Genomic DNA, 27,283 nt, shown 5'->3' on the forward strand with positions numbered 1-27,283 from the left:
CAACATTCTTTTTTGGCTCCTGAATCAAGATTTTTTTTCCTAAGACCATCTCAAGGGAGTTTTCTCCTTTCCACTGTCACCTTTGGTTTGCTTATTGAAGGTCTAGCCATGGATTTGTGTCAGTGTTTAGCAGCAGATTTCCATACATCTGCTTGAATATTCTGAATGAACCGTTTAGTTCCCCCCAGTCAGATGAACACCTGTTTACACATTTTATATCATCTGGATCATTTATGCCTGGAACGGTTCTTGGTGTAAATGTCACCATAACAACCAAAAGCTTGTCCTGACAGAGTATAACATGTAGATAATGTTAACTCAGCATATAAGCAAGGTTGTCGGTGTCAGCAAAATGCAGAATAATTGTTCTCAAACAGCAAAGTGGAGAGAATGGGTGCCTCAAAATATACTTAGATACCTTTCATGCCCCCACACCTAACTTATAATCAATGGAGGAGGGTCATAATAACAGACCCCAGGAGTTCAAAAATCTAATATTAATAGCCTGACAATAAAATGATTAGAGCTGATTAATGTATTATACCAAACGATATCATTAATGGTATGGAAAGAATGAGGTGGAGCAATCACACGCTTACACACATTTATAAACAAAAATAGCAGTTGCATTTTATGACAGGTAACATATTTAACTGTTTTTAATGGGTTGAGGCCATTTTTTCTCCAAATAATTTTCAACCCCAAAAATCACAAAACTATTGTTTTTTTTTGTCTGTTTTTTTCCTCTGATAAGACATTATGTGTTAGTCTAAATAGTATTTTCATTTCTTCTCCAGGCACATTTTTGGGGATAGATAGACTGCAATGCTACTATCGAGCCAGTCTGGTTTCGAAAAAAATTCGAAGCCTTGCTTCTTCACACTATTCCCTGTATTGATTCTTGTGCTGCTGCTTTGGTTCCACAAAGATTATTAACATCAAATAGTCTGATGTGGATATGAATACTTCTAAACTGATGTTTTTTTTTTAGTTTACGACCTTTTAAAGGGCTTAGCCCTGCTAACCCATTTATACCTAGTAACATTGCTGGTAATATTTTTGTAGCTTTGATAAGAAATAACATGAACTTGGTTTCTTCAGAGGAGCATGTGCTATACACATTCTGACACTGAAAATAACTGCATTCATGACAGTAATTTTGTCTAAAGGATTGTTAAATTATGTATCGTGTTTATTCAATCAACAAATACTCAGGAATTGATACTGGCTTCAATTGGTGCACTGTATTCCAGTTTAATTGTATTCAAAGTAACATTGTTATTATCATTGAGGTATCAGTTGGATTAATGATGAATTATTGAAACATGTAATTGTAGCATATCTGTTGTTAAAATTGCTATACAAATAGAATTTTCATTTTTCATTCTCTATAGCATTTCTTTTTTATTTATTGAGCAGTTCTCAATAAATAAAAATTTTATATTCTCTTCGATAAGCTTTCTCAGATTATTTTAAAGAGCTAACCAGTAACCTATACTATGTATAGTATTAAACACATGGTTACTAACTTATATTGCTTGTTTACAGCCCTTGTATTTTAAATGTACATCTGTATATTTGAATCATTGGACCACTTTTTTTCCTGTGTTGCCTCAGGATTATTGCATCTCTCCCTCTGGGATTCTGTGTTGTCTGAAACGGTTCCCAAATGCTCACTGTGCCACACCCTGCCACCGGAAAGTTAACTATACCACAATACTCCCCAGAGTACACAGCCACGCCCCTGAACCCTTGTTAAACCAATTATACAAGCCAGTTCTCTATCTCCACGGAAATGCATTGCTGGCTCCGCCCCTCTGAGAATATCTGCAGAATAAACAGACACGCATTCACAGTGTGAGTTTTACATTTACACATCACACATCACACATCACACACACACACACACACACACACACACACACACACACACACACACACAGAGTCTCCCCTACTTTTTCTGTGCAATGAGTTGCGTACTACTATGCTAGATGTATTCATGTTTGACCATCATATTGGTGTAACGTTTTAAAATTCATTGCGGCTTTGGAGTCGCTCCCACCTCTGGCCTCTAATTTAGAGTCTTATTATAGCACACATGCAAATGCACCAAAATTCAGGCCACATGGGCATTTCGGGAGAGAACAACCACTCTATCACACCGTGTTTTTTCAGAAACGCATCATTGCGGACTAGCATTTACACAACCACATCTGAAACAGGGCAGCAAAAGTGTTATCTATGGAGACTTCCTGAGATGTTTAAGCACACATACACCCACACATGCAGACTATCATTTACATCCGCCTCTCCTCCAATCCGCCCTCCTCTCGTGTGTGTCTGTCAGGTACAGATGGGAAGGATTTCCCCTCCCCCAATCAGAATGGGGCATCATCCGACTTAACGAGCAAAAGCGGACAAGAGAAAACGAGATAGGGAGAGAGAGAGAGAGGGAGATGGGAAGAAAAACAGATTTACAGAGAAAGACTGGAGAGGGAGAGGGTGAGAGAGAGTGTGTGAGAGAGAGAGAGAGAAAGAGAGAGAAAGAGAGAGATTGTGTAAAGCTGTGACTGTACTGTGCTCAGTGGTTGTCATGGTGACGAGTGAGCAGGTAGAGTGTCGAGTCTCCTGGGAAAGAGCAAGCAGCACTGCTCTTCTCCATCCACCCTAACTGTCTCTCTCTCTCTTTCTCTCTCTGTTTCTTTCTTACTCCTCCTCTTTTTGAATCCTCCAATCTCTTTCCCTCTTTATAGTTTCTCGACAATTGGATTATATTTGGATCAGGTTCTACATCACTCATAAATCACTTGGATTTGCAAATTCATTGTGCCAAATAAACAAATGTAAATGTATAATTCCTGTTTTCACTGTATTAAAAACAAGGTGCAGCTGATATACGACTGAAAACAACTGAACATTGTAATAACTCAATCATAATCAGCTGTGTAATCCAAAAGCCATTTTTAATAATAACAGAGACCTAAATCAAAGGTTCTGTAATTGTAAAGATTAAGCCTTTGAGTCCTGATGTTGTGACCTAGATTTCACCTGCTAGCATCCATCACCTTGGGGGCCTGCCTTAGCAGAAAAGTGCAAAGCAGTGGGTGGAGGTCAGAGAGAGGTGAGTCAGGGTAAAGAGTTCCATGGTTGTGACATTGCTGAGCTACCTGCCCTGATTACCTGAGCTACCTGCCATGTGGCAATTGACATCCTACTTTGGGACAAATGGGACATATATTTGAGTATTTATATATATATATATATATATATATATATATATATATATATATATATATATATATATATATATATATGAGGATAAAACAGGGATTAGTAGTATAAAATTGAGTCTTAGATTTATCAGGATATGGTTTGGAAAAATAGTGCAGCAATTTAAAAAGACATCTTTATGCCTTTACATTCTTATGTATTGCACTTTTTACTGGGATATAAAACAGTACAGAATACATGAAGCCCAGCGTATTTTTCATGATGGATGAAAATGATAAGTTTTAAAAGCAGCATGTGGTCATAATGGAAGAAATCCTAATGCATGCTTGAGAAATATAAGATCAAGATGCACCAAGACGCATTAAGAATCACTTCATAATCTCATCATGGCACCTTGCATAAAAATGTAATCAAATCGTGGGATGCCTAGAGATTCCCAGCCTGGCAGCCAAGCAAGCACTATGCATCGCTGTCTTAATGAAAGTTGGTAAAGCAATTACCAAATCGCAAAAAAAATCATCCAAGTGAGATTTGATCCACTTTATGCATTTGTATTTTGAATTAGACCTATCCGAACCACAATTCACTGCAGAGAGCATGCTGTCAGTTCCTGCACATGAGATGGCACACCTCAACACACTTTCTCAGAATCTTTCTCGCAACTACGCATTAATATTATATTGTAGCCTTTAATTTTACCTGTGTATAATATTTCTCAAGCTTTTCTGCTTATCCTCACTGATATTACCTCAGCAAATCCCACTTATTTTTCTATAACATGCACAGTTATGAAATGACTATAAAGATGCTGATATCATGCATGCCTCTTATTCTGCTTTCCAATGGCTGAGTCTGTGTGGACTGAGAAAAAGAAGGGGGGAAAAAATCCAAGTGAAATTCCCTGCTTCACACATTCCTTTCTCCCATTTTCTCTCTCCTCCTTCTGTCCCTCTATGGTTGCCTTTGTCATCTGCAGCACAAAACACTGATTCAGTATTGACAACATGAATTTAAGCACGCAACTACACACGCACACAAGCACAGACGGCAAAGACAAATAGGAAGAGGGATAGGTCTGCTTAGCAACATTTCAAGCTCTAAATTAAACTCTGGCTTTGGCAAACAGGACAGAATAGGATATTACACCACAAACTTCCTTCAAGAGGCCTCAACAGCAAATGTTTTTTTTTTTTTTTTACTTGGAACAAGGGTTAGAGACAGAGACATCAATTTTATAAAATGATAAAACCAATTCTTTGTGCGTGCTGATATATATATTTTCATTCTCAAAACCTAAAGCATTATGATTTACATAACTCCTTGCTGATTTTAGCACAAAATCATTTTCATGCAGTGTAAAGACAGTGCAAACACAATCACATTTAAAAATGCGTGCATAAACCTAATAAGATTCTTTGAAATGCTGATTTTATCCATATATTAACAAAGCCTTCCATATCTCATAATTCAGCACTAACCCCACAACCTGAATTAAGGTTCCAAGGTTAAGAGTAACATCCATACCTTTAGTCCAAATAGTTTTGTACGAAATTTTACAAATCCAATTCTATTCTTATTTGTTTGATTTATGAATGAATGGCTGTCTGGTCTGGTGAAAAAGTGTAGATTTCTTTTAGTACCCATATAAAATGTAATGTTTAATTGATATGGGGGGAAAAAAGAGCATCTTATGTCCTACAGTATTGTTAGTAAATGACGATATTTATTTGAAGCACATAATACCATGCAAATAGCACTGCATGCAGTAGGATGGTGCTTTCATTCCCCCTCTCAAACATCAGTGGCTGCATCTAGAAACCACACACACACACACACACACACACACACACACTACTAAACTAAACAGAAGGTTCCACAGGTAACTGTGTATTTCTAAAAACCACATGTGAAGTCTCCTGGTGTTCAGACGTAGCATTAAGTGCGGTGGTGTGCGGTTCCGGATGGAGCCTATACGGTCAGTTCATCCGAGCTCCCGCGAGTCCCAATGACGTCATCCTCCCTCGCGCAAGCCTGCAGCCGTTCCGCTGCACCCCACCGCCTGTCTATTGCGCCTACCCCACCCTGCCCTGGGCTATTACACCCCATCCCACAACCGCGCCACGACCCCCATCTATTCAAGCAGTCAGACCAAGGCCAAACTTGCGTAATTAGACGAGGTGTGTTAATTATGGCCTATCCCACCACGCGCTATCTCTCACTCACACACACACACACACACACGCGCGCGCACACCAAAAAGCTACTACGCATCAACACACAGCCCAGACTGAGGGAGGGGGCGCGAGGCTAGCTGTGTGTCCCTGACCTACAATGCCCACCAGGACACTTAGAAAGCCACACGCTGATCAATAATGCTGGTGGATAAAAACCGGTCACGGAACCCCGCAGGTGACGTCTCCATCGTGCTCACTAGCGCACGACGCGCTGTAACGCGCTCAACCGTGACACGCGGCGCGCCTCCGGGATTTACCGAGCACCAGCATTTAACTGAGCATCAGGCACGTTCTGCAAAAAAAACTATTTATTCATAAAGCCAAACCTATGTGCACACTATACTATTATTAAATCTGTTATTAAGTGCCCTCACACACACGCACACACGCACACACAGGTGCCGAAACCGAGGTCTCGCGCGGCCACGTTTGTCTGCGGATAACAATAGAGCGCGACTGCTGGCCTTACCGACACCGAGTGCGCAAGCAGCAGCGCCACAGCCATCCAGCCAGGCAGCTTCATGGCAGTAGCAGCAGCAACGCAGATCACAGGATCGCCTGCCCGCCCCCGCTTCGTCTCCCGAAAAAAACTGGAGAAAATTCCCTAAAATCTTCTCGTCAGTTTTCCGAGTTTTGTGCAGGCGGTCGCCGGAACATCCGTCCGGCCCGGGATCTAGTTGAAACTAATCCCCTCTAAATGCACACCAAGACCGCGAGAGAAGCAGCAGCGCAAGGCCTGTCTTCTACTGGTGCTCGGGTCCTTTTGGACTCACAATTAGCAAGATCCAACCTCGCTCTCTCGCTCTCTCTCTTTTTCTCTCTTACACTGTCACAGAAGGATGTGTGCCGGACCGGATGGGTTCTCCTAATGAGGATAAGAGCGCCACCTGCAGCCCGCTCGAGCATCCGTCCCTCCATCCCCGCTGGGGAGGGGGAGAGACCGGGATTCTCCGCTCGTCACGCCCGCCATCACCACAGGAACTGCACTCTGTGTATGTGTGTGTGTGTGTGTGTGTGTGTGTGTGTTTGACAGAGAGGGACAGAGAGACAGAGAGGGACAGAGAGACAGAGAGGGACAGAGAGAGAGAGAGAGAGAGAGAGAGAGAGAGAGAGAGAGAGAGAGAGAGAGAGAGAGAGAGAGAAAAGTGTCTCAGTGTCAATTCGACACGAGAAACCATTGTTCTGACAGACTGGGATCCTAAGTATAAATGACAAGATTAATATTTCATCTCTCAGGTTCTGTGGAAAAATAATGTGGTGCAAAAATAAAGAAATAAAATAAAACCACAAAAACAAACACAAATACTGCACATCCAACAGTGATATGAGACAAACGTTACACTTACAGCTAATACTGCTCATATGAGGGACTGCAAGTTGTGTTTTAATGCACAGAGACCTGAATTCTGGGTGCAAACAATGTGGGAACAGAACCATTCTTCCTTCGTTATTAGTCTATATAAGATTTTATAAACAATACTAACATAATAAAAAGGTATTCAAACTATTAAATATAAAGGAATAGACTTTTGATAATTGGCAATCAAAGCTGAGGTGCATTATTTTGAATAGAAAATTAAATTGTAACTATGAATTGGATTTATTTGGCTTTTATAGTCTACATCTTAAAAGTGGAAGGAATGAGCTAGATTGGTTAAATGGATAGTCATTATACACACTTTCACGGTTCAGAATTGGCAATTAGCCACACAGTGGTATTAGCAGTGAAGCACAAAGATAGTTGAGTTGATGTTGAAACAAAACAAATTCACTATGCTAGCATTATAAATCCGTAAATGTAAGTTATAATTACATGATTATTATAAATATGATTATTATTCTGATTAGGGATATTATAATTATTATACTGAGGTTAAAATCTATACACATATTTCTGCCATTTTTTTAAACTCTCATGGCACAAAGATTCTTGTAATAAATGTATTTTGTATTTAATTCTTTAGAATGTTCTCCATGAAGGAATGACACCTTACCCAAGTTATCACCAAGCTTAATTATTAAATTTATAAAATAATTATAAAAATAATATAAAAAAGAAAAATGAATAAAATACTAAGCATTTTTTTGAAATCACAAATGACATTAAATTATATTCCGTGCTAATTCATCTTGTTTATTTAACTTGTTTCAATAATTATGGAGTCTTTACTCCTAAAATACAGCTTTCCTTTAATGTATTTTTTGTTAAGAAAAATATAGAGGCCTCTTTGTGCAGCAACAATGTAATGGATTTTATATGTAAAAGCTCAAAGAAAGAAGAAAGGTTTCTCAGTGCAGCTCAGTGATTGTTAAGCTGGAATTAAAAGCATACTAAAAATTCTTTTTGTTACAAAATGTATTACTAATAATTTCTAATAATGTACAGTGGATTCTTTTCCAGTACCTTGACAACAATCTTTGCTTTCAGAACAACCACAATTCTTCATGCCATTGATTCCACAAGGTAAAATTACTTTAAAGTTTCTGGCCTATGTTAACATGATTGCATCACTGAAACTGATTTGTCAGCATGTTATTTGAGTTATCATAGCATTTCTGTTAGCTCAGTTTAAAGTAGAGCAGGATTGTCACAAACTTGTTTTTAAGGAGGTTGTGTGTGTATTTATTACCTTCCTACAGAAGCTGGCATCAAAATTACTGTATAGAGTGTAGCTATTAGATCATTAAAACTTCACAATTGGTGATAGAAATCATGGACTTGGAATGGTTGCATTGTAACATTTATTTTAAGTAGTTGCTTAAAAAACTAGGGAGAGAGAGAAAGAGAAAGAGAGAGAAGAAAAAAAAAAACTTTCCCAGGATGCATGTGACAGAATATGTCTCGTGGGATTCAGTGGCTTGGCATGTCTTCTTAGTGTCCTGTGGAAGTCACAAACAAGCTTTCCAGCTGGTCGGGTTTTACAGTCCGTTATGTAATTAATTTCTTATTCCATCCCTTCTTTAAAATCTTCCAATTTTTATTAAACTGTCTTTAGCTGCATAAAGCTTTTTTCTGTACTTTGTGGTGTTGCTCATTGAGATTTATTTTGAGTGTCATTTTACATATTAATGGTTATTTAGAAAATGCGCTTGTCCAGAACAACTTTCAATGATCCTTAAAGTGGTGACAAGAAATCTGAAAAACAAGTTACAAACTCAAATTAGTACAATGTGAGTGTGCTTTTAAAAGACAATTTTATAATTGTGTATAAAAACAGTTTAAAAGTATAACGTCTTGGTCATGTGCATTCGACTGATGGATTTTTGTGTGCGTGCATGTTATTTGAGGGAATTAAAATTTTCTTTCTAGTTTAGAGGAACTAGAAAGCCATTGTTTTAAATGCTCACACGGCAAAGACAGATGTGACAGTTGCCTACTAAAGGAATATAGAAAATGTTTCGGCGAGTTCTCTTTTCCAACATCACAGTTTAGTACTTTCACTATATGAGCTGCAGTGTGTAGAATGCAGCGGATGCCTTCCAGAGATTTTAGGCGCTAAAAACACTCTTGAGAACATGTCCAACTTAAATCATATTTCATCATTTTACCAAGATTGGTTTCACAAAATGGCATGGTAGTGCCTAAAGATTAGAATACAGAGCCTGAAGAGACATTTACAATATAAACCTTTTAAACTATTCATACCTACTCTAAATCGTGTTTTCCCCCTTCCTCAGTTACATGTACGATCACAGCTTCAGTTTCACATTATTAGTTGGGGGGGGGGGGGGGGGGGGTTAAATAAATCCTTTGCAATTGGTTGGGTTTTTAAAGTTGGATGTACAAGAGCCATCTTCCCTGTAAATATTTTAAACTAAAAGCCCAACAGATTTCAGCTATTTATTAATCTGTAGGGTAAATTAGACCAATTTCAATGTCTGATCCACCTGTATGAATATTAAAAGAGAAAAAGAAATCCATAAGTGGATTATGGCATTGCTTATATCTGCAGTCTTATTAGAATTTGTCACAATGTGCAGCATTTGGTGTGTGGGGTTTTCAATGGTTCACTTCTTTAAAACAGACTAAGAAAGTTATACTGAAATGTAAAGATACTATTTAATTATGCATGATTCCATATGCACACAAATAAAAAAGGGCATGCAGTTGTATTATATAGTAATCAAGGAAAAAAAAAAAACCTTAACAACAACAACTAAATAGTATCGATACAGCATAAACAAACTTTATAAAAAAAAAAAAAAAAAAAAACAGCAGAAGAGTAGAAGGAAGAGTCAGGGACCTTTTTAAATTTTGAGCTTTTTATCCATGTTTTGTTTCAAAATAAAGATCACACATTGTTTAGAGACAATCTACAACTGGAGTTACAAAAAATAGTTGCCCAGGCAGAAAGCACACACAGCATCTGTTAACTATACACATTATGGTTACAAGTGTGCTCGCATAAAGAGATCATAGGAAATATACACAAGGCTGTTTAAATATACACTGCAGAGTGTTCCAAATCAAATGTTACAATCACTTACAAGTAGACAAAAGAATGGCAAATCTGTACACACCTTGCAACCAGGGCAATCTACGCATCACACACATACACACGCTCGCTGCTATCTGCCCCAGAGCAAGGAAGGGACTATAAAAGATCTTAAAAAAAAGGGGATGAGCAAATGTGAAAAAATGGCTGGTGAATGGCTAAAAGCAGAGTGCCCATGTTTGTCTTCTTTGTACATCTATGCCATTTTAATCCAAAGGGCTTCAAAACCAACAAAAATCTGATATTACAATTTACAATATACAACAACTCATAACTCAAACAACAACCAAAAAGGTGAGAATTTACACTGAAATGCACAAGATTCTTTTTTTCCCCCGTTTTGTTTTTTTTTTTTTCGTTCTCATACCAAAAAGGGCTGTAGAAGCGAGTCCACATTTACATTAGCCAAGGTTTACAAATGTACAATTATACAATTAGAAGTATGTATTCACTACTAGGGTAATTATAGGTACAGATTGGACATCAAAAACCAGAAAAAACTACAAAGTTTTATATATATATTTATATATATGCAAAGTTCTACACCAAGTATGCACTAAATATTTATAGAAGCAAGACCAAAAACGTCTCCCATGCTAAATGTCTGCACCATGTTAGCAATAGAGTGTGTTAGCATGTAATGTGTGTGTTATGAAGGTGTGTTAGAAATGTGTGTAATAGCAATAAAGTTTAAATGCGGAAGCCTCCATGATTCAAACTGGGATCAAATCAAATATTGTCATCTCATACATACAGAAACAGAAGAAGAGGAACAAAGTTTTTAGTAATAGTGGGAAAGGGACTAGGTGAATAGAGATAACAAGAACAAGCTCACAAGGACCTGGAGAGAGAAGAGCATTCAGCAAAACTAGAGTAGGATTTACAATGATCCCTAACCAACAGCTCTAAGCTGGGTGTGGGCACGCTCTCCTCAATACATCAAGAGGACGAATTTACATGATGCCATTGGGCGGAGCACAAAGTGGGCCCAGGTCTACTCCATTCTTCATGTAGTATTTCTCTAGCTTGGCCAGAATGTGCTTCCCATACGTGTACTTCCGCAGGGTTCCAATATGGGGCCGAATCTAAAACACAAACATCCACAGATTAAAGAACTGCTGCCACTAAGACGACAGGACAAAGGAAACAAAAAAATAAATGTATAGAGAAAGGCAAGTTGTTATACCTTGTGCATGACTATCTTGCGCTGTGTTGGCTCAGCAACGTCAATCATTTTTTGCACAACATAGTTGGCGTACTGGTCCTTCATCATGGTGTATAAGGCACTGTGGGGCCCGTCCGCCATACTGCACACCTCATCAATAAGCATGGCTCGTTCTGCACGCAGCGAGTGTGTGACACACTTCTCCACCACATTACTACAGAGAGGGAGACCATTGTTTATTACATTAGTGTGGTCATTAAAGCACAAATGACATGTCTTGTGTCTACCACAACATGGTGAAAATACTGTTAATGTGATATGCCACAGAGGCTGCAATCCACAAAATTATGATTTTTTTTTATAATGTTAATTTTTTTAACTAACAAGGTAAACCATCAAAGTAGTCTATGGATTACAAAAAGGGGAAAAAAAAAAAAAAAGAATTTATGCTTTTCCTTGCATACAAAGAGTCTGAATCCATCACATCTGAAAAGCTAGGCATACATTAATTAACCTCACCAACCTAATTTCCTAAACCCTTGTTCACACCAGCAGCGTTTTTGTCAAATTATGTAGCAGTCAGTCTGAAAAAGTGTTTAGTTACCTGGCAAACTTGTGCTGGCTGAGTCCCAAAACATTTCCTCTGATCTCGGAGACGATCTTGCTCTTGTCTTCCGCGCGGCCATGTTCCAGCACATGCTGAATTACATAGTTGCCATACTGATCCTACACACAGCATTTAATAGTGAAAATGATTGAATGGAGACACTTTAATAAATATTAAAAAGGACTACAAGAAGATACACAGCAGTATTTACTGTATGGCAGGTCAGTAACATGACAATGTTGCTTACTTGAACCAGTTGCTCAGTGTGTTGGTGCAGCTCTTCTAGAATTGGCAGTGTCTGTTCAGGAAGACAGTGCTCCAGAATACGCTGGATCACTCTGCAGCCATAGGGGTGTGTGGACAGAGCAAACACCTGCGCAACACATGCACAGTAAATACACACACAAATGACTTTCATCTTGGAGAGCCACTTCAATCACCGTTAAAACATCAAAGGAAAATCCATTTACACACGCACTCCTCTGGGGGCTTTATGTAAACCTGACATTTAACCATAGTCTGTGGCCAGTTGCTATGGTTACCCACCTGTCCCTTGAAAGCATCAATGATGAACTGGAGAGCATGAGGCTGCACACACTCAATGCACTTTTGTACTACATGGTTCCCATTCTGATCCTTCACACACTTCAGCACGTGGCCATCCAGCTCCCGTACCATATCACTCTGAATCACACATTGACAATTATCACTCAACACTCATTCACTTAAACTTCCACAGAATATTTTCATTCATGGGTATTAAGGCAGCATACTGCATGATATATCTATGTACTCACAATGACTTGCTGGTCAGAGGGGATAAACTCCAAAGCTTTCTGTATCACCCTACATCCATACATCTGCAGAGCCAGAGACAGCACGTGGCCACGAATCCGCTCGGCAAGAGCCAGCTTCTGATCCAGACTGCCAAACTACACAAAATCATATGTAGTAAAATTGTAATTGGTGCAGCCTTAATTTATTTAATAACTAATACTCATCAAATAAACTCATTGCCATTATTTACAAACCCATTATATTCAAGCAAGAACACTAAAAACGGTAAAATTAAAACTGTTTTTGTTTCGAGAAAGGTTTGAATTTGTAATGCTTGTATAATTCCTAAAAATAAGTTGTTTTCAATAGAACCTTAAAATATTTTAAAAACATCTGAAGTAGGGCTGGGCGATATAGCCTAAAAATAAAATCCAATTTTTTCACAAAAAATCCGATTTGCGATTTAAATCGATTTTTTCCCCCCTGCTTAAAATCAATCTGCATATGACAAATATTTATTTTTATTTTTTTTTAAGTTTTAACTTTAAATAAAGTTTATTTACACTTCTGGGATTATAACCCACTTTGGGTTAAAGTGCAATCAGAAACAACAAGCCAAAAATACAAGATGGCAGGCCCTGCCTTTGTTAATTGTAAAAATAGAAGGTAACAATATAAAATGGGCAAACCTACAAAGAAAAATGTTTTGAGTGTTTAAATGTGGAACATGATCTAAAATGCACCTGAGGTTTTGAGTGATTTTGCCTTTACTTTTCGCCAAAACTCCACAGTAAAATGAGAGAAAATTTAAGAGAGTAATAGACGGACACTGTAAATAAAAATAATTTTGAAAGATTGATAAAACCTATAAAGAAAACTGTTTTGAGTGTTTGAATGTGGAACATGGTTAAAAATGCAGTGATGCTTGGAGTGATTTTACTTTACTTTTCTTAAAAACTCCACAGTAAAATGACTGTTTATGAGTGTTTGAATATGGTTATTTAAATGATCTGATTTTTCTGTTTCTTAACGGAAACGCCGTTCTGAAGCGTCTTTACATGTATTTTGGTCGCTTCCACCACCCGTACCGTAAGTGTACGATTGGACGCGCAACACTAAACAAAGTGCGGCTGCTTAACCGTCTATTTTCAACATGCGGCTGCTTAACTTTTCTTGGGAACGAGTTCTTCTCTGCTCGCTGCCATGTTTGTGTATCTCTGTGGCAAACGCGCGGGGGGAGGGGGGCGGGGCTGAGTTCTTTCGAAACTATGGGAGCCCAGAGGGGAGCGTCGGCGGACATTAAAGAGAAAACCGATTTTTATTAAAAACAGATCGATGTAAACTACACATTCAAGTTAATCGATAAAATCGATTTATCGCCCAGCCCTAATCTGAAGTTTTCATGCTCATGGAATATTGAACACTTGAAAATCTTGATTATACATTGCACAGACAGAGGAAAAACAAGTAATTTCAAAGCTAGTAAGTTATACACTTCAAAAATATTGACTCGTCAGCATTTTAATTTTCTTTGATTTACTTTCCTGTACTTCAGTAGCCTCACTGCATGTATATGATTAATGTAGTCGTCTATGGCCAAGATAAAGGTAAAAAATTTATAAGATTTGGGGATTGTGCTGAAATAGGCACTTTTTAACTGGCCACTCTGTAAACACCAGGTAGTTTTTCAGGAAAGACAGTGTTCAACACCAAAAAAAAACAAACTAACAAACAACACCATTTTACCATTGAATGGGTGTAATACAGAGAAGAAAAAACAAAGTGAACAAGCCGACCTAACAGCACTGCCTGGAGCAGTACAACAAATCACATGCAACACATATCAATGTTCGTGTAACCATCATGCAACACCACGCTATTAATAGTTTAGGTATCTAACCCCTTATAATTCAAGCATATGAGGAAAATAATAGGTTTAGCTAAATTTGAAGGCGGCTATCTATTTAGCCTATTAGAACAGTCACAAACATCAGAACTGCAATTACACGCAAGGATGTAATTACAGACCAGAAAAAATAAAAATGTTAGGCCTCAAGAACAAAAGGAAACCAGCACTTACCTCAAAGAACTTCTGAATGACATAATTTCCAAAAACATCCACCATGAGTTGGTAGGCAGCCTGCAGAATCTCACTGAAGACCAGCTGACGCTCTGCAGAACTTGCTCTTTCCAACTTCAGCTGAATAAACCTGAACAGACAAGTATTGCAAATGCAATTCAAGCATTTTAAAAGCTGTCAAAACCAACTCTGCTTAAACAAGTGATCCAGAAACCACTGCCAATTATATTTAAGGTTTCTAACAAATATGAAGTTAGTATGCTGCCACAAGCTATGGTGGTCACCTTTTTTTTTTTTTTTTTAACCTAGAGCACTAAAAAGAAAAAAATTAAATGCATACCTGGAGCCATGCTGGTCCTGAGAAAACTCCATCACATGTCCGGCAATTTCACGCAGTTGCAAATTCGGGTAACGGTTGTTACGGAAGTCCTCAAGCAACCGGCTGCGTCCGGATGGCATCACGTCAGACATGCTGTAACGAAGTCGTGATGACGGGAAGAGCTGGCTGCTGGGACTGAATAGAGAGGACCCAGTGGTGGCATTGCGGTACTTGGCCTCAGCTCCAGGAGCAGCAGAAATGAAGCGCCCGCTGCCATTGGTTAGCCCTCCTACAAAAGAAAAAAAGATTGCAATGACCTATTTTTATATTTGAAAAAAAAAACTAACAAAACACAAAACCACTACACACCTAGGTTGAGACTGCTAGAGGATCCATGGGTTGAAAGGGAAGGTGGAGGAGTTAGAGAATGTGAGGGCGCTTGAGTGGGAAGAGGCATGCCAACAGGGCCAGGAGAGGAGCTAAAACCAAGTCCATTGTAGAACCCTCCATGGCCAATAGGAGTGAGGCTGCTGGGGGTACGCTTGTACAGGTCAGAACTGCCAGTCAAAGAGTCCCGGCGAGAGCCACTGGAGCTAGAGTTAGCAACTGGAGACAGATAAATATATTAAAAACGGTTTAGTTTTAACTTTAAACTTTTTTAAAAAAGAGTTTATGAACAAGGCCTGATGTATATTTTTGAGACGAGTTTGTGCAGAAACAATATATTATTAAAAAACAAAATTATGCAAAATATATATTGCGTTATCTCCAGGAGTCACATTAACCTGCGGTTCCAAATCCTCCAAGTGTGGCTCCCAGTGTAGCTCCAAGGGATGAGGATGGGTTAGCATTGAATCCAAGAGAGGAGCTTCCTGGTTGGGCAGAACCCTGAGAGAACAGAGAAGAGCTCTGCGAGGAAGAGCTTGGAGATCCACTCCCATAGAAAGAACTTCCACCAAGAGCCCCAGCGCCCTGCTGACCTGGAGCTTGCTGGGAACTCAGTGCACGAAACGCCCCATTGTTGGCACCTCCAAGGCCGGCATTAGCTCCACTAGCTGAGGCAGCAGCTGCAGCCACTGTATTAAGAGAGTCCATAAGACCATGTAGAAGAAAAAGAGAAATTGTTTTGATGAAAATGAAACTGAAGGGGTTCATCATGTTTCAAGCACCACTGTAATGGATAGCAGTAAAATGAATAGATGGCTAAAGAAACTAAAAGTTGAAATGCACACCAGCAGCACTGGGGCTAATGATGACAGAAGCAGGAGCCATGAGTCGGACAGGGCCACTGCGAGCTCCTGTATTCACCACCAGGGCTCCAGTCTGATCATAATATGCAGCTGGAGCAAGTACGGGGTATCCTGTGAAATGTACAAATGCAATGTTAAACTGCTGATCCAGAATGTATTGATAAATAATTATTGTAAAGTCAAAAGTAATACAATCTTACCAGGAACACCAGCTGCCAGACCTTGCCCAAAAGCCAGAGAGTTTACTGCTGCAGCTGCTACAAGCTGGTCAGTCTGCTGGCCCTGCTGGCCCTGGCTCGGGGTCAGGGGTCGCTGGTTACCTCCAGTACGCATTACCTTTATATATATATATATAAAAAAAAAACACCACGTTTAGGCAATAAAACATTAGGAATAAAAGAAGTCAACTGCTATTGTCTAGTTAAAACTATAGCACACTAATTTTCTAATGCTGTGTGTAAGATAAGACACACTGAATAACATGCGAATTTACTAGACACAAATGGTCCCATGCGGTGCTCCACAATGCATTTACTTTATTCAACTATATAAATGCTTTATCTAAAGTCAGAGAGGTCATGATTGACCTGGCAAATTTATTTATATTTTGGAAAACAAATGTTAATGAGCAAATACTAAAAAAAACCTGGTACAAATTAATAATAACACAAATTACTTTCTAGAGGAGTGGGATCTTAAAGAAAAAAAAATTATATGAGAAGACTCCAGACCATGTTCCATACCTGCTGTTGGTTTTGCTGAGACTGCGCTGCTGTCTGCTGATTGGCAGAGTTGGAAGGGGCAGGAGCCTGCTGCTGGAACAGGTTTGCTGGATACACACCCCATGGAGTTACTCCATAATACTGAGGGGGCATCACTGCTGGACCTATAGCAGGCACAGATACACAGAACATTTGTACAATTGGAAAAGCACACAATTGATGTGGGTTTTTTTTACATGAATGTGTGTATTTAATTGAGCGTACCAAGAGTGGCAGCAGCAGCAAGGCCAGCAGCATAGGGGTCTGTGCCAGGTGGTGCTGCACTAATGATGTAAGGATTCGGCATAAACGCAGCAGGAGCTAATCCTAAAATGCACACACCTTATGAATTGAACAATTTCAGACATTATGACAGTTGGGCATTTGTCCATTGAGTTGTTCAGCCAATGCACCTCCATTGTATGCCTAATCAAATAAATATCTGACCCTGAGTTATAAACATATGCACTCACCGATATGCGGCTGTTGGGCTGCGGCAATGGCATACTGCTGCTGCTGTGCAGCCGTGAGCTGCTGCACAGCAAGAGCATTGGGCCTCTGAAACAGCTGAAACAGTGCAATGTAAAATATTTGAACACTTATCTTTAAAAAAAAAACATCTGCATGTATCACTTGTCACCGTTTGAAGTATCAAAGGAAAACTATTGTTTAAACAGGACATACTGTCATCTATATCCCAGAAAACAGCCTTTGTTATACAGAACAGTAAAACAATTCCTGCCATTAAGTTTTTAGAACACGAGAACACCATTCTGTTATGTATTATCAACTGTAAACTGTCCCACATTGTCTGAATGTCAGGGAATGCCAATGGTGTTTAAAGACTGGGCAGGAGACAATAGAAGAAAAATAACTACTAAAGTCATGCTAACAGACTAGCTATGAATAATAAAAAGATAAAGATAAATGTTACTTAGATGTACAACTCAAAAATTGCTACGGCTAGCTGGCTCACCAGTAAAGGTAAAGGTAGCAAACATTTCCATATGCCAATTCAATTTAACTAGGTCTATGGTTGTGCCAGCTTTGTTAAACTTAGAATTTCTATGTGCCTGTATTTAATGACAGTGGAGTCCTTTACCTGCTGAGGGGAGTTGTAATCAAAAAGGCCAACAGTAGCAGCTGTGGAATCAAGAGGCAGCTGGCTACCAGTATAATCAAATTGCAAAGTCTCCATAGAAACAGATTCCATGTGGTCAAGCGTCACATTCTGGGGCTCAACATTCGGGAACTCTTCAGTAGGTTTTGGTCCTGTACCTCCAGGCATTTCAGGTCCACCCAGCTCCACCTCAGGACCAGCAGGAGGACAGTTACCAGGAGTACGACTGAAAGTAAGAGCAATAAAAACTCTTCTTAAAACACTTCTCTTTAAACCTAAAAGGAATTTAGCATGAAACTATGTCAACCCTGCTTTAGTTTTACCTGAAGTCCTTCACGTCAACATCAAGTCCATTCTGACTGGGCAGTCCGTTAGGGTTGTCCATGGGATCAGGCTCAGATTCCTTCAAGTCTTTTCTCTCTGGGTCAAATGTGGTTTTTGGTTTTACCTCTACTCTCTTTTCAGCATCATCAGTTTCAGCATCTCTTGCTCCCTAACACAATAGATGGGGTGTAAAAACAAGAACAAAAATCACAGTAAGTAAAATGTTTCAGGAAATAAGAATTAAGTTTTGTGGGAAACAGCTAGCATAAAAGAAATGGTAACAAAAGGACACTCACAAAGGCTCCTTTACGTAGACAGGAGTCAAGTTTCTCTGCAGGGGATGAGCTCAAGACATACTCCACCATAGACACACCGAGACCACCACTCTCAGAACGTGGAGAAAGCACAGACCCTGCCTCACCAACGCCATGGAAACCCTGACCTGGTCGACGCTGAACCATGATTGGCTGGGAAACTGAATGATCTGAGGATCACATTGCCAGATAATCCATCAATATAGCAAACAAGTGATCCCTTAAAATTAAGATTATACATGCAAGAACACAAGGTAATTACCAGATGCTCCCCAGGCACTGTCTCTCCACTGGTCAAGAAAGATCCCTTTAGGAGCATCTTTCCCCGAATCATCAGATTCCCAGAATTTCTTTCCTGTGAGAAGCTGCTGTGGGGGCAACAACAGCAAAAGACTTTAAATATGAGAAAGAAAGTGGGTAAAGAAATATCAGTGATGATGTGGACTCTAACCTCTCCCATGACTCTTCCCTCCAAAGCAAGTGCCTGAAAATCATGGTTGAGCTCATCCATTGACCGCACCTAAGATACAGAGCAAGCAAGTTTATAGAACATTACAGACAAGCAAGCAAAAAAAACACGCTTAAAAATTTTAAAAATAAAACCTGATTCCTTCCCTGTATAATTATTCTCTTAATCCCACTAAAGGCCCAACATCCTGCAACCAAGTGTTCATGTATAATGCAGAAGCGCTAACCTGGTTGTCACCATGGATGTTATCACCAGTAGGCCAACGGTGCTTGCCATTGTTGTACCCAGGTTGATCACCATGCTGCCGTTGAAAGAAGTAATCTACCATGGCATCATCTTGAGAACGTCCTGCTCCTTGGGTTGGGGGAGGGGCTTGTGGAGCAGGGCCGGGTTGAGGGGCATGGCCCGCGGGACTCAGCACCACAGGCATATTGGGTAATGGCCTGTCAGGAGGAGGCAGTCTGAGGTGGGGGCTGAACGAATCCTGCCAGAGCACAGCTTTTCTCTTCAACACGCACGCTACGCTCATTCCACCAGAGCCTACAAAGTAACAAAAATACACAGAAAGTATAACATTTAGCAATTGGAACACATTAATATTTGAATTCAACGAAGAGCTTTACTGTTCGTACTCTTCAATGTAAATCCTTTGCCAGTCTACCTCCACACACTGAATACAAAGGATCATGCAACTCTAAAGTAAAGGTCAGACGTTCTGTTTTCGAACAACTCAATAACCTCAATCACAGTCAAGATTCCTGCTAACAGGGAAAAAACGGTCAACAAAGAAACCAAAGCCTCACTCATGTTACAGGAAGTGACCTTTACATGAAATTCCACAATTTTACTATAGCTAAAACGCCATTTCAAGGAAAAAAATTCAAGTTATTTATGCTGTACAGTACAGCTGATCTAATTAAGCAAACAATGAGCAAGAAAACTAGTGTTTATAATAAATGTATAGCAAAAGCAGCTGAACAATAGACTGGATACTAAATAAAGATATCTGAATTATATGAAAATTTAATTATGCATGCATCTTTCTCAAGCGCCACAAATGCTGACACTAAAGTATAATTGTAGATGGCTTCGGGAATAAGCATGTTCAGCAAATTTCTAATCAATTTGAAGCCCCCTTGAGCAAAATAACTATCATAATGGATAATATGTATCACAGTTCATACTCGCATACCTTGCTATGCCAAAGAAAATAATGAAAGTATTATTGTTAAATTTGGTTATACTGATCTGCCACAAAGAATTTACTGTTAGTACATCATCTGCCACACCAATGGAACACAAATATTTGCATTTATAACTTGTATACCTGCATTGCATATACGCAACAATGTATTGTAAAAGCTTAAAGTGTGAGCAAGTCCACCACAAAGAAATCTAATCATCAGAAATAATACTACATGTAATTTTACACACACACACACACACACACACAGGTTAGAGTTGGTGTTTGAATGTTACGACGACAGCCAAATGCCCTTTTGACCAGGCGTATATAGCTACACACTTTCCTAACACATTACACACAAACAGAAAACTGCAATTGTTAGTGTTCTGACATTTGGTGCAACAATAATAAAACAAGAGCAAAGCCTTACTGGTATTAGTTCAGAACACTAAGACACTAGATATTTGAAGCAAGCCCCCTCCCCCAAACTGTTTTAATCTACACACAGGCATGAGCCACTGGACTGTGCTATAGGGAATCCCCAAGCTCCAAAGAGGGAGAGGCAACACACAATCAACATCTCTAGTCTCAATTACTTTTGCACTGTAATCCCTGTTCTCCTACAATACTATCAATACTTTGTAAAGAACCAAAATGTTTTCCATAAACCAGACGTAGGCTTATATAATTTTAGAGTTGAGAATAAATGTGTTTACAATGACCAAACCTATTCCTCTCTAACCAAAAGTAACAGTTCAATAGACAAATCTAATCAAACTATATTCAGTGCATATCTATATGACCTTTGCAAACATATTTGGGTACTTTAATATTAAATACATAACCCAGTTTGCTAAAAGTGTCAATAGATGCAATAATGCATGATTAGAAAGAAACAAAAAATCTCTTCATTCTAGAGAAAAAGAAACAAGCCAGGAGTAAAAACACAAACCAAGCAAGAAATGCTTGTTTCCTTTTTCTTGCTTATAGCTAACTGAATACATTTTTTTTTTTTAAGAAAAAACTAAAGGTAAACAACAGTAATTAATAATTGTTCACCACTTCTGCTTTAATTTAGTGGTGCTTGAAATCTTCTACACTAAACCAACTAAATCAGCAGCCAAATGAAGACATGAAGCAAAAAGTTAATGAAAATATTTTATACCTGTGATGGTATTCCAGGCCCATGACAGAGGCAAATTTGGCGTTAATCGTAGGTCCAATACAAAGAAATTAAAGTAAATGTCAAATGGAGTTTGTTAGACTGAGTACATGTTCAGGTAACCAGCAATATTCTGAGCAGCATAAAACAACGTATCAATAATTCAGGAAATTTGTCTATTCTTAATTCACTATTTATTGCAAAATAATAAACTAACACCCAAATGTACACATTGAAACAATCTGATCTTCTGAAGTATTTTAATTGGGAAACTTGACCTTGCTTTTCAACGTTTCCTTTAACTCAAAAGAAGTACAAGGAACACCTTGCAGACATCAGAAAATACTTTTTGGGGACAAAAATGTGACTTTTCTACAACAATTATTTAGTATGGACAAATTCTTTAAGCATCAGAAAGTGTTACTGCAAATGGCTTTGCCTTGAAACAACTTTCTAATTTAAGACAGACCATTTGTAGAGGAAAAGGTGAAGTATTCATCACAACCACAAGATACTTCTATATTTAAAACTATAAAGTAAATAGATCTCACTGAACATGTCTGGTTTCAACCTGATAGACTGTGGAAGACATTTTATTTACAAGATGTAATTGCAAAAATATGACACTGTAATGGTTGCAACATAGCAATCTGAGATCACCTGAGAGAAAGTATTAAAATCTCTCTCTCCGTTTGCTTGTAAAGTTAACAGCAATTAAACAAGCTTTGAGGTCAGGTTTTTAAACAGAGTTGTAAAGTAGAAACAATATTGTAAAGAGAAAATACAAGAATAAAATTTTAGATCTTGTATTTGGGTAGCTATATTTTTGTTAATTTTTAGTTTCCACACAACTGCACCAACCAGTATGCACAATTCCAGTTTAACAACCTGACAACATTTCAGCTCTGTTTTTGTTCCAAATACTTAATTGCTCCTGCAAGGAGTGCATAGGGTGGACTCCTGTGTCTCATGATTAACGTATATATGCAAACAATGGCAACAAAAATATTTCTGCCTCTTTCTCACCCTTATGAAACCAAGTTTGGGTTTTTTTTTTGTTTGTTTTATATTTATATATATATATATATATATATATATATATATATATATATATATATATATGTCTTTTTTGTTAAGACAAATTCGAAACAGAAAAGAAGACCAATGCACTTGAAAATGCTGCTGCCAAATGTAGCTGGCTTTAATTAGTGAGCAAGCTCTAAGGATGTCTAACAAAAAATTTCAATAAAAAAAAAAATATTTTCCCACTGTTGTGACTCACTCCAATACTACACTAAGCTAATAACTTTAAAAAAATACTGCATTTATAATAATCCATCACACACAAGTATGGCATATTTTTATATCCTTTTCTGTATGTATTCTTTACTGTACTTATCCCTCAGTGAGTCATCAAGTAAGCCATAAACACTGCAAAGATTGTATCTACTCTAATATGATTGCTAATACAAAGAGAACTGGATAAAAAGAAACTACAGGCATGCTTTAGTGTTGCCAAACTTGGCTCTGCAGTTTTGTGTTTTTTTACATATTAAAAGGGCAGTGCTTTAACGGTCTGATAGTCTAGAAAGAGCAGTGTTTACAATGGATTTGTTTACTTGGTAACTAGGTTCTTGGCCAGATCGAAGGATTTCATCCTTGAAGTTTACATTGAAAACATTTTGTAATGCTTTTGATTAGAATATATACTCTACTAAAAATAAAAAATAAAATAAAACGATACAAAGTGAACCCTTTTCCATGTATTGCTCATATTAATCAAAATTAAATTGGGCTTTTCCTTATTTTCTGATATGCTGGAAACATTTCAGAATAGTAAAGATAAAATGGTAAAAGCAATTTATATCCCTCACTCTTAGGTTGCTTTGAGATAAATGTTCCTGGCAAATTAATAACTGTAAATGCACACAATAGATTGACATGTAAAATATACTTTTACAGCCAGGCTGTAATGAGAAGCATCAATAGTACAGAATTTTATAGGAATTCCCCTTGAACAGAAAAATCAGTAAGTCTGAGGGGAAATCGAGAACGCAACTGTTAAGTTTCATTACACATCACTATCATAACCAATCATCTCAAAACACACCGTCAACCCACAAGGGAAAAGAAATGGGTAATGGATAAGATGTGAACAGGTCACGTGTTTCTTAACTCAGCAGACCTACATGTTTATGACACCATTCACACTTTAGAAAGATATGCACACGAAACTGACAATGTGTTTCAGGTAATGACTAGAAAAAAAAGGAATTAAAGCCTGTCTATGGATGTAACTTGACATCGAACAAGATGTAGCAACCACCATGAACACCTCAAACAAAAACACAAACACACCCCACAGGCATGCTACACAGCAAAAAAAAAATAAAAATGAAACTATCAGCATGTTGTGAGCAAGCCAACTTGCATTAAGACAGTACAGTAGGAAAAAGCCAGATGTCCCTGTTTAAACATCAGAAAGAAAAACACCATTCGAGTGATGCATCTTAGAAGTACATTTCAAAAGTCCAAAAAACATTTGATACCCGTGAACGAATCGTTTATATTTTACGTATTTCTACCGCTGTTTCACGAGTTAATAGTGAATACAAGAAATTATTGATAAACACCTAGTGCCAAAAAGTCCACATTGTAAATTACAGCCGTCAATTCAACAAAATGGTAAATTGTTCAGAAACAGAGTCTGATGCAATGCCATGCAAAAGAACACCACACGTCAGGCATGGATGACCTTAAAGCAATCTTTTGTGATAAATCTTTAAAAAATATAAAATTTCACAAATGTTAACTACACTTTAAACTTACAGATTGAGAATTTTCTAGATAGTAAAATATGCAGGTTGGAAAATAAGCACCAACAAATAAATAATTTCTGTTTACCACCCCCTCCCCCCCTCTCTCTATAGGTTAAATGCGCCTGTTTCGCAGCTTCTCTTTTACCGAAGTTACAATTATCGTGCAATTGTATATAAACCGGTAAACCGTCTTGAAGTATCGCGAGAGATTTGTACCACACAGGCCACCGATTGCACAAAATGTCCACGTTTTGACTACTGTTTCGTAATGGAAAACAACTTTTAAATATCATGAGGGTCGATGTCCAGTAATACAGTTTGCTCCAAGTGTGTGAAGGTGAACAAAACCAGCAGGCGGAGAGGAAAAAAACCGGAAAACACCACACCGAGAGGTCGGCTTGTCCCCCCCCCTCCCCTCTCAACCCCCACCCCTTCCCTCCGTACACCTCCCGGAAGTGGATACTGAAACCACAGTGGGTTAATAATCATCCATACATGCAGTTAAACTTTTCAACCGATTAAAAAATAATAAATAATAAACCACATCCCGGATTGTTTTCGCCAACATATTCGCACAAACGCCGCGATCGTCTTTGTCAAATCGGATCTAACTCACTGAACAGCGTTAGCTGGCAGGCAAAAACACGGCACATAGCAACCAAGACCACGCTCAGGAAAAGAAAAAAACAAAACAAATGGCGCTTACGAGAAAAGGTGTAAAAACACGTTGAAAATGGAAAAAGTTCAATAGTACGGTATATTCATAAAGTCTAGAGAGAAGCGAACCTGTGAAATACGGGTCCGAGACGTTTTGTTGGAGCCGTCTGATAATACACGGCCTGCCCCCCTTCCTCCACAAGCGTGCTGCTTTCGGAGAAGGGAAAAAAAAGAACCAAAAACCCGCGACACAAAAACCCCGTCCTAAAACCACAAAACAGAGTAAAGAAACATTAAAGCGATACCTCGGCAGCTACGCGCTATGCTACAGGTCCCTCTCGCTGCTAACAAAAGGCCCGAGATGTCTGGACAGGAAGAGCGGCACAACAGTAGGAGAGAACCGGAGGGAGGAGGAGGAGGAAGGGGGGGGAGGCGACACCTCCGAATATCGCGATGCGAAAATCAAGCCGTTACCGACCAGACTTCCCGCAAATAGTGCCGTAATACAGCGCAACGGACCTGCACGAACCCCTAAATTCCCCCCATTGTCTTACTCACAGGTGGAGAATGCGGATGGTGACGGATTTCAGCCCCGGTTCGCTGCGGCTCCTTAGCTTTTCACACCAACAACATGGCGGCTCGCCTCCAAGCAGGCGCTCGCTAGGCATCATGGGTAAGAGCGAAAAAAAGGAACGTGCGCGACGAGGGGAGTGTCGCGCGCTGGGTCCTTTGTTATCGTGAACGAGCGCGCAGAGTTATAGCGCGAGCTTTAGTGCGTTATAGAGATTATAAACTGCTTGTTTGTTTGTTTTGTTTTTAAAAACACCTTGTTCGGTTATGAAAATGGTGTTGAGCTGCTTTTGTTTACTGAATCGCCATAAAGGGTGAAGGGTCTCCACCACCAGCACGCCGCTTTCCGTCTTTTGTTATAGAGGATTCATAATAACACAATAACGAGACAAAAAAAACCAGCATCTCAATACCCAAGTTTATTGTTATTTTAATTGAATAAAGGCACAAACCAAATGCATCTCTCCAGCATCAATGTTCATCAGCTGTGATTTATAATTAAACTTGGTATGAATGAAACAATGCACTCCCTGATTTAGCACAAAAAGAGGAAGCGGTGTGGCCCAGCTGTCTGCTTATACCACACTTGGGAGATGGTGGTCAGGGGATCACATTGCCATGATATTTCATCTATGGGCTTGTCATAACACCATCATTTTGACTTGGTAGTGACTGGCATAATCTCAAAACTAGACTACAATGTGAACATAAATGATAGTAATATGATTGATAGAAATCACACCATGTTAATACCAATAAATAAGTGGATTATACCATGTTGTGCTTTTGTACGTTATGGGTAAAGAGCACATAAGCTCACATACATCAAAACTATTTTGAATTGCATTAAAATAAATACTACGTTTTTTAAGCCCTGGTTTTGATGTCGATCACACATTTCTAATGTGAAATTGGCTTATGTTGGCAGAAAACAATAAATTCAGGGTTCACAGACTAATGCAGGGACTTCTACAAGTTATAATCTCACTGATGTCCATTATAAATCATATTTGGAGGTGATATGACCAATGTCTACATCTGAATCCCAGAGGAGGAACTCCGGCACAACACCGACATGTGCAAGTCTAAGTCTATATGCAGGAAGCAGGCTCAAATTATAGTGTTCTGAATATGATTATGACAATGAAATGCATGAAAATAATCAGCACACCGAGCAAAAGTACTTTAGCTCATAGAGTGTCTCAAAGTGAGTCCTTACATTTCTTCTTAAAGGTTCAATTCTTCAAATTCTTCTGATGTACTGTTTTTCTGTGTGGATTTTACAGCAATAAAAATGGAAATAAAGATGCACTGTGAAATTTGTTTAAGGAAACAGTCCTTGTTGTTGCAGTTGCCGTAGTTCACTTCAGAGTCGTTGGCAAATACAGTGAGGGTTTTACCCAGCAAGGTATTTGCTATTCTCCAACAATGTTTGGACACTTACATTTGTCTCAGTAAGAAAAAAAAAAAATTAAGATTAATAAAAGCCATGCAAAAAAAAAAGGTATATCTAACATTTTGTGTAAAATCAAAACAATATTAAACTTAAGACTTTTAATTCAGAGAATGTCATATTTAATAATGATAAGCTGGGGTTCTATTTTGTTTTGCTTCTGGATTTACAGGATTTTGAGAAGTTGAACACTGAATAATTTTTTTTCCGGCAAACTTATCAGTAATATTCACATTGTATTCATGATATTCATCAGGGTGCATGTTATCATCTAACGTAGTCATCATTG

The 27,283-nt window shown here is 38.6% G+C and overlaps 2 protein-coding genes and 1 long non-coding RNA gene across 8 annotated transcripts in view; 1 reads left to right on the forward strand and 2 right to left on the reverse strand.

Annotated features, from left to right (window-relative positions):
* sdc3 (syndecan 3) overlaps positions 1-6,488 on the reverse strand; it is a 28,220-nt gene extending 21,732 nt beyond the window's left edge. Inside the window, exon 1 of the mRNA XM_083524078.1 lies at positions 5,935-6,488. Within this exon, the coding sequence (XP_083380204.1) occupies positions 5,935-5,988 (54 nt within the window). The 5' untranslated portion in view covers positions 5,989-6,488. The remainder of the gene's footprint in view (positions 1-5,934) is intronic.
* Positions 6,489-9,710: 3,222 nt separating this feature from the next.
* On the reverse strand, positions 9,711-25,671 carry pum1 (pumilio RNA-binding family member 1). 6 transcript variants are annotated; one of them, XM_083524037.1, is made up of 23 exons: positions 25,277-25,390; positions 25,101-25,178; positions 19,374-19,687; positions 19,130-19,198; positions 18,941-19,043; positions 18,661-18,848; positions 18,364-18,533; positions 18,023-18,266; positions 17,394-17,487; positions 17,146-17,247; positions 16,903-17,045; positions 16,360-16,495; positions 16,142-16,270; positions 15,695-15,985; positions 15,279-15,515; positions 14,931-15,198; positions 14,591-14,720; positions 12,531-12,665; positions 12,280-12,417; positions 11,981-12,106; positions 11,731-11,852; positions 11,148-11,340; positions 9,711-11,046 (listed from the first exon to the last, which is right to left on the reverse strand). In XM_083524037.1, the coding sequence occupies exons 3-23, from the start codon at positions 19,674-19,676 to the stop codon at positions 10,915-10,917; spliced, it is 3,453 nt and encodes a 1,150-aa protein (XP_083380163.1). In that variant the 5' UTR covers positions 19,677-19,687; positions 25,101-25,178; positions 25,277-25,390; the 3' UTR covers positions 9,711-10,914. The 6 variants fall into 6 exon arrangements, with proteins under 6 accessions (XP_083380163.1, XP_083380160.1, XP_083380158.1 ...); XM_083524034.1 differs by having other exon boundaries at positions 18,941-19,046; positions 25,277-25,389; XM_083524032.1 differs by lacking the exons at positions 25,101-25,178; positions 25,277-25,390 and adding an exon at positions 25,530-25,671 and having other exon boundaries at positions 18,941-19,046.
* LOC310716728 lies at positions 11,478-14,247 on the forward strand. Its single transcript, XR_014530657.1, has 2 exons — positions 11,478-12,908; positions 13,908-14,247. It is a non-coding gene; the product is annotated as an uncharacterized lncRNA (long non-coding RNA).
* Positions 25,672-27,283: the final 1,612 nt, after the last annotated feature.

The sequence above is a fragment of the Silurus aristotelis genome (assembly GCF_946808225.1).
Source record: "Silurus aristotelis genome assembly, chromosome: 21".
NCBI lineage: Eukaryota > Metazoa > Chordata > Actinopteri > Siluriformes > Siluridae > Silurus > Silurus aristotelis.

Excerpts from the sequence above, each read along its gene's own strand:
- pum1 (XM_083524032.1), bottom strand. The coding sequence starts at position 19,676 with ATGAGCGTAGCGTGCGTGTTGAAGAGAAAAGCTGTGCTCTGGCAGGAT. Across the intron at positions 12,666-14,590 it reads TCATTCAGAAGTTCTTTGAG|TTTGGCAGTCTGGATCAGAA; the intron begins GTAAGTGCTGGT and ends GATTTTGTGTAG. Across the intron at positions 12,418-12,530 it reads CCTCTGACCAGCAAGTCATT|AGTGATATGGTACGGGAGCT; the intron begins GTGAGTACATAG and ends TGTGTGATTCAG.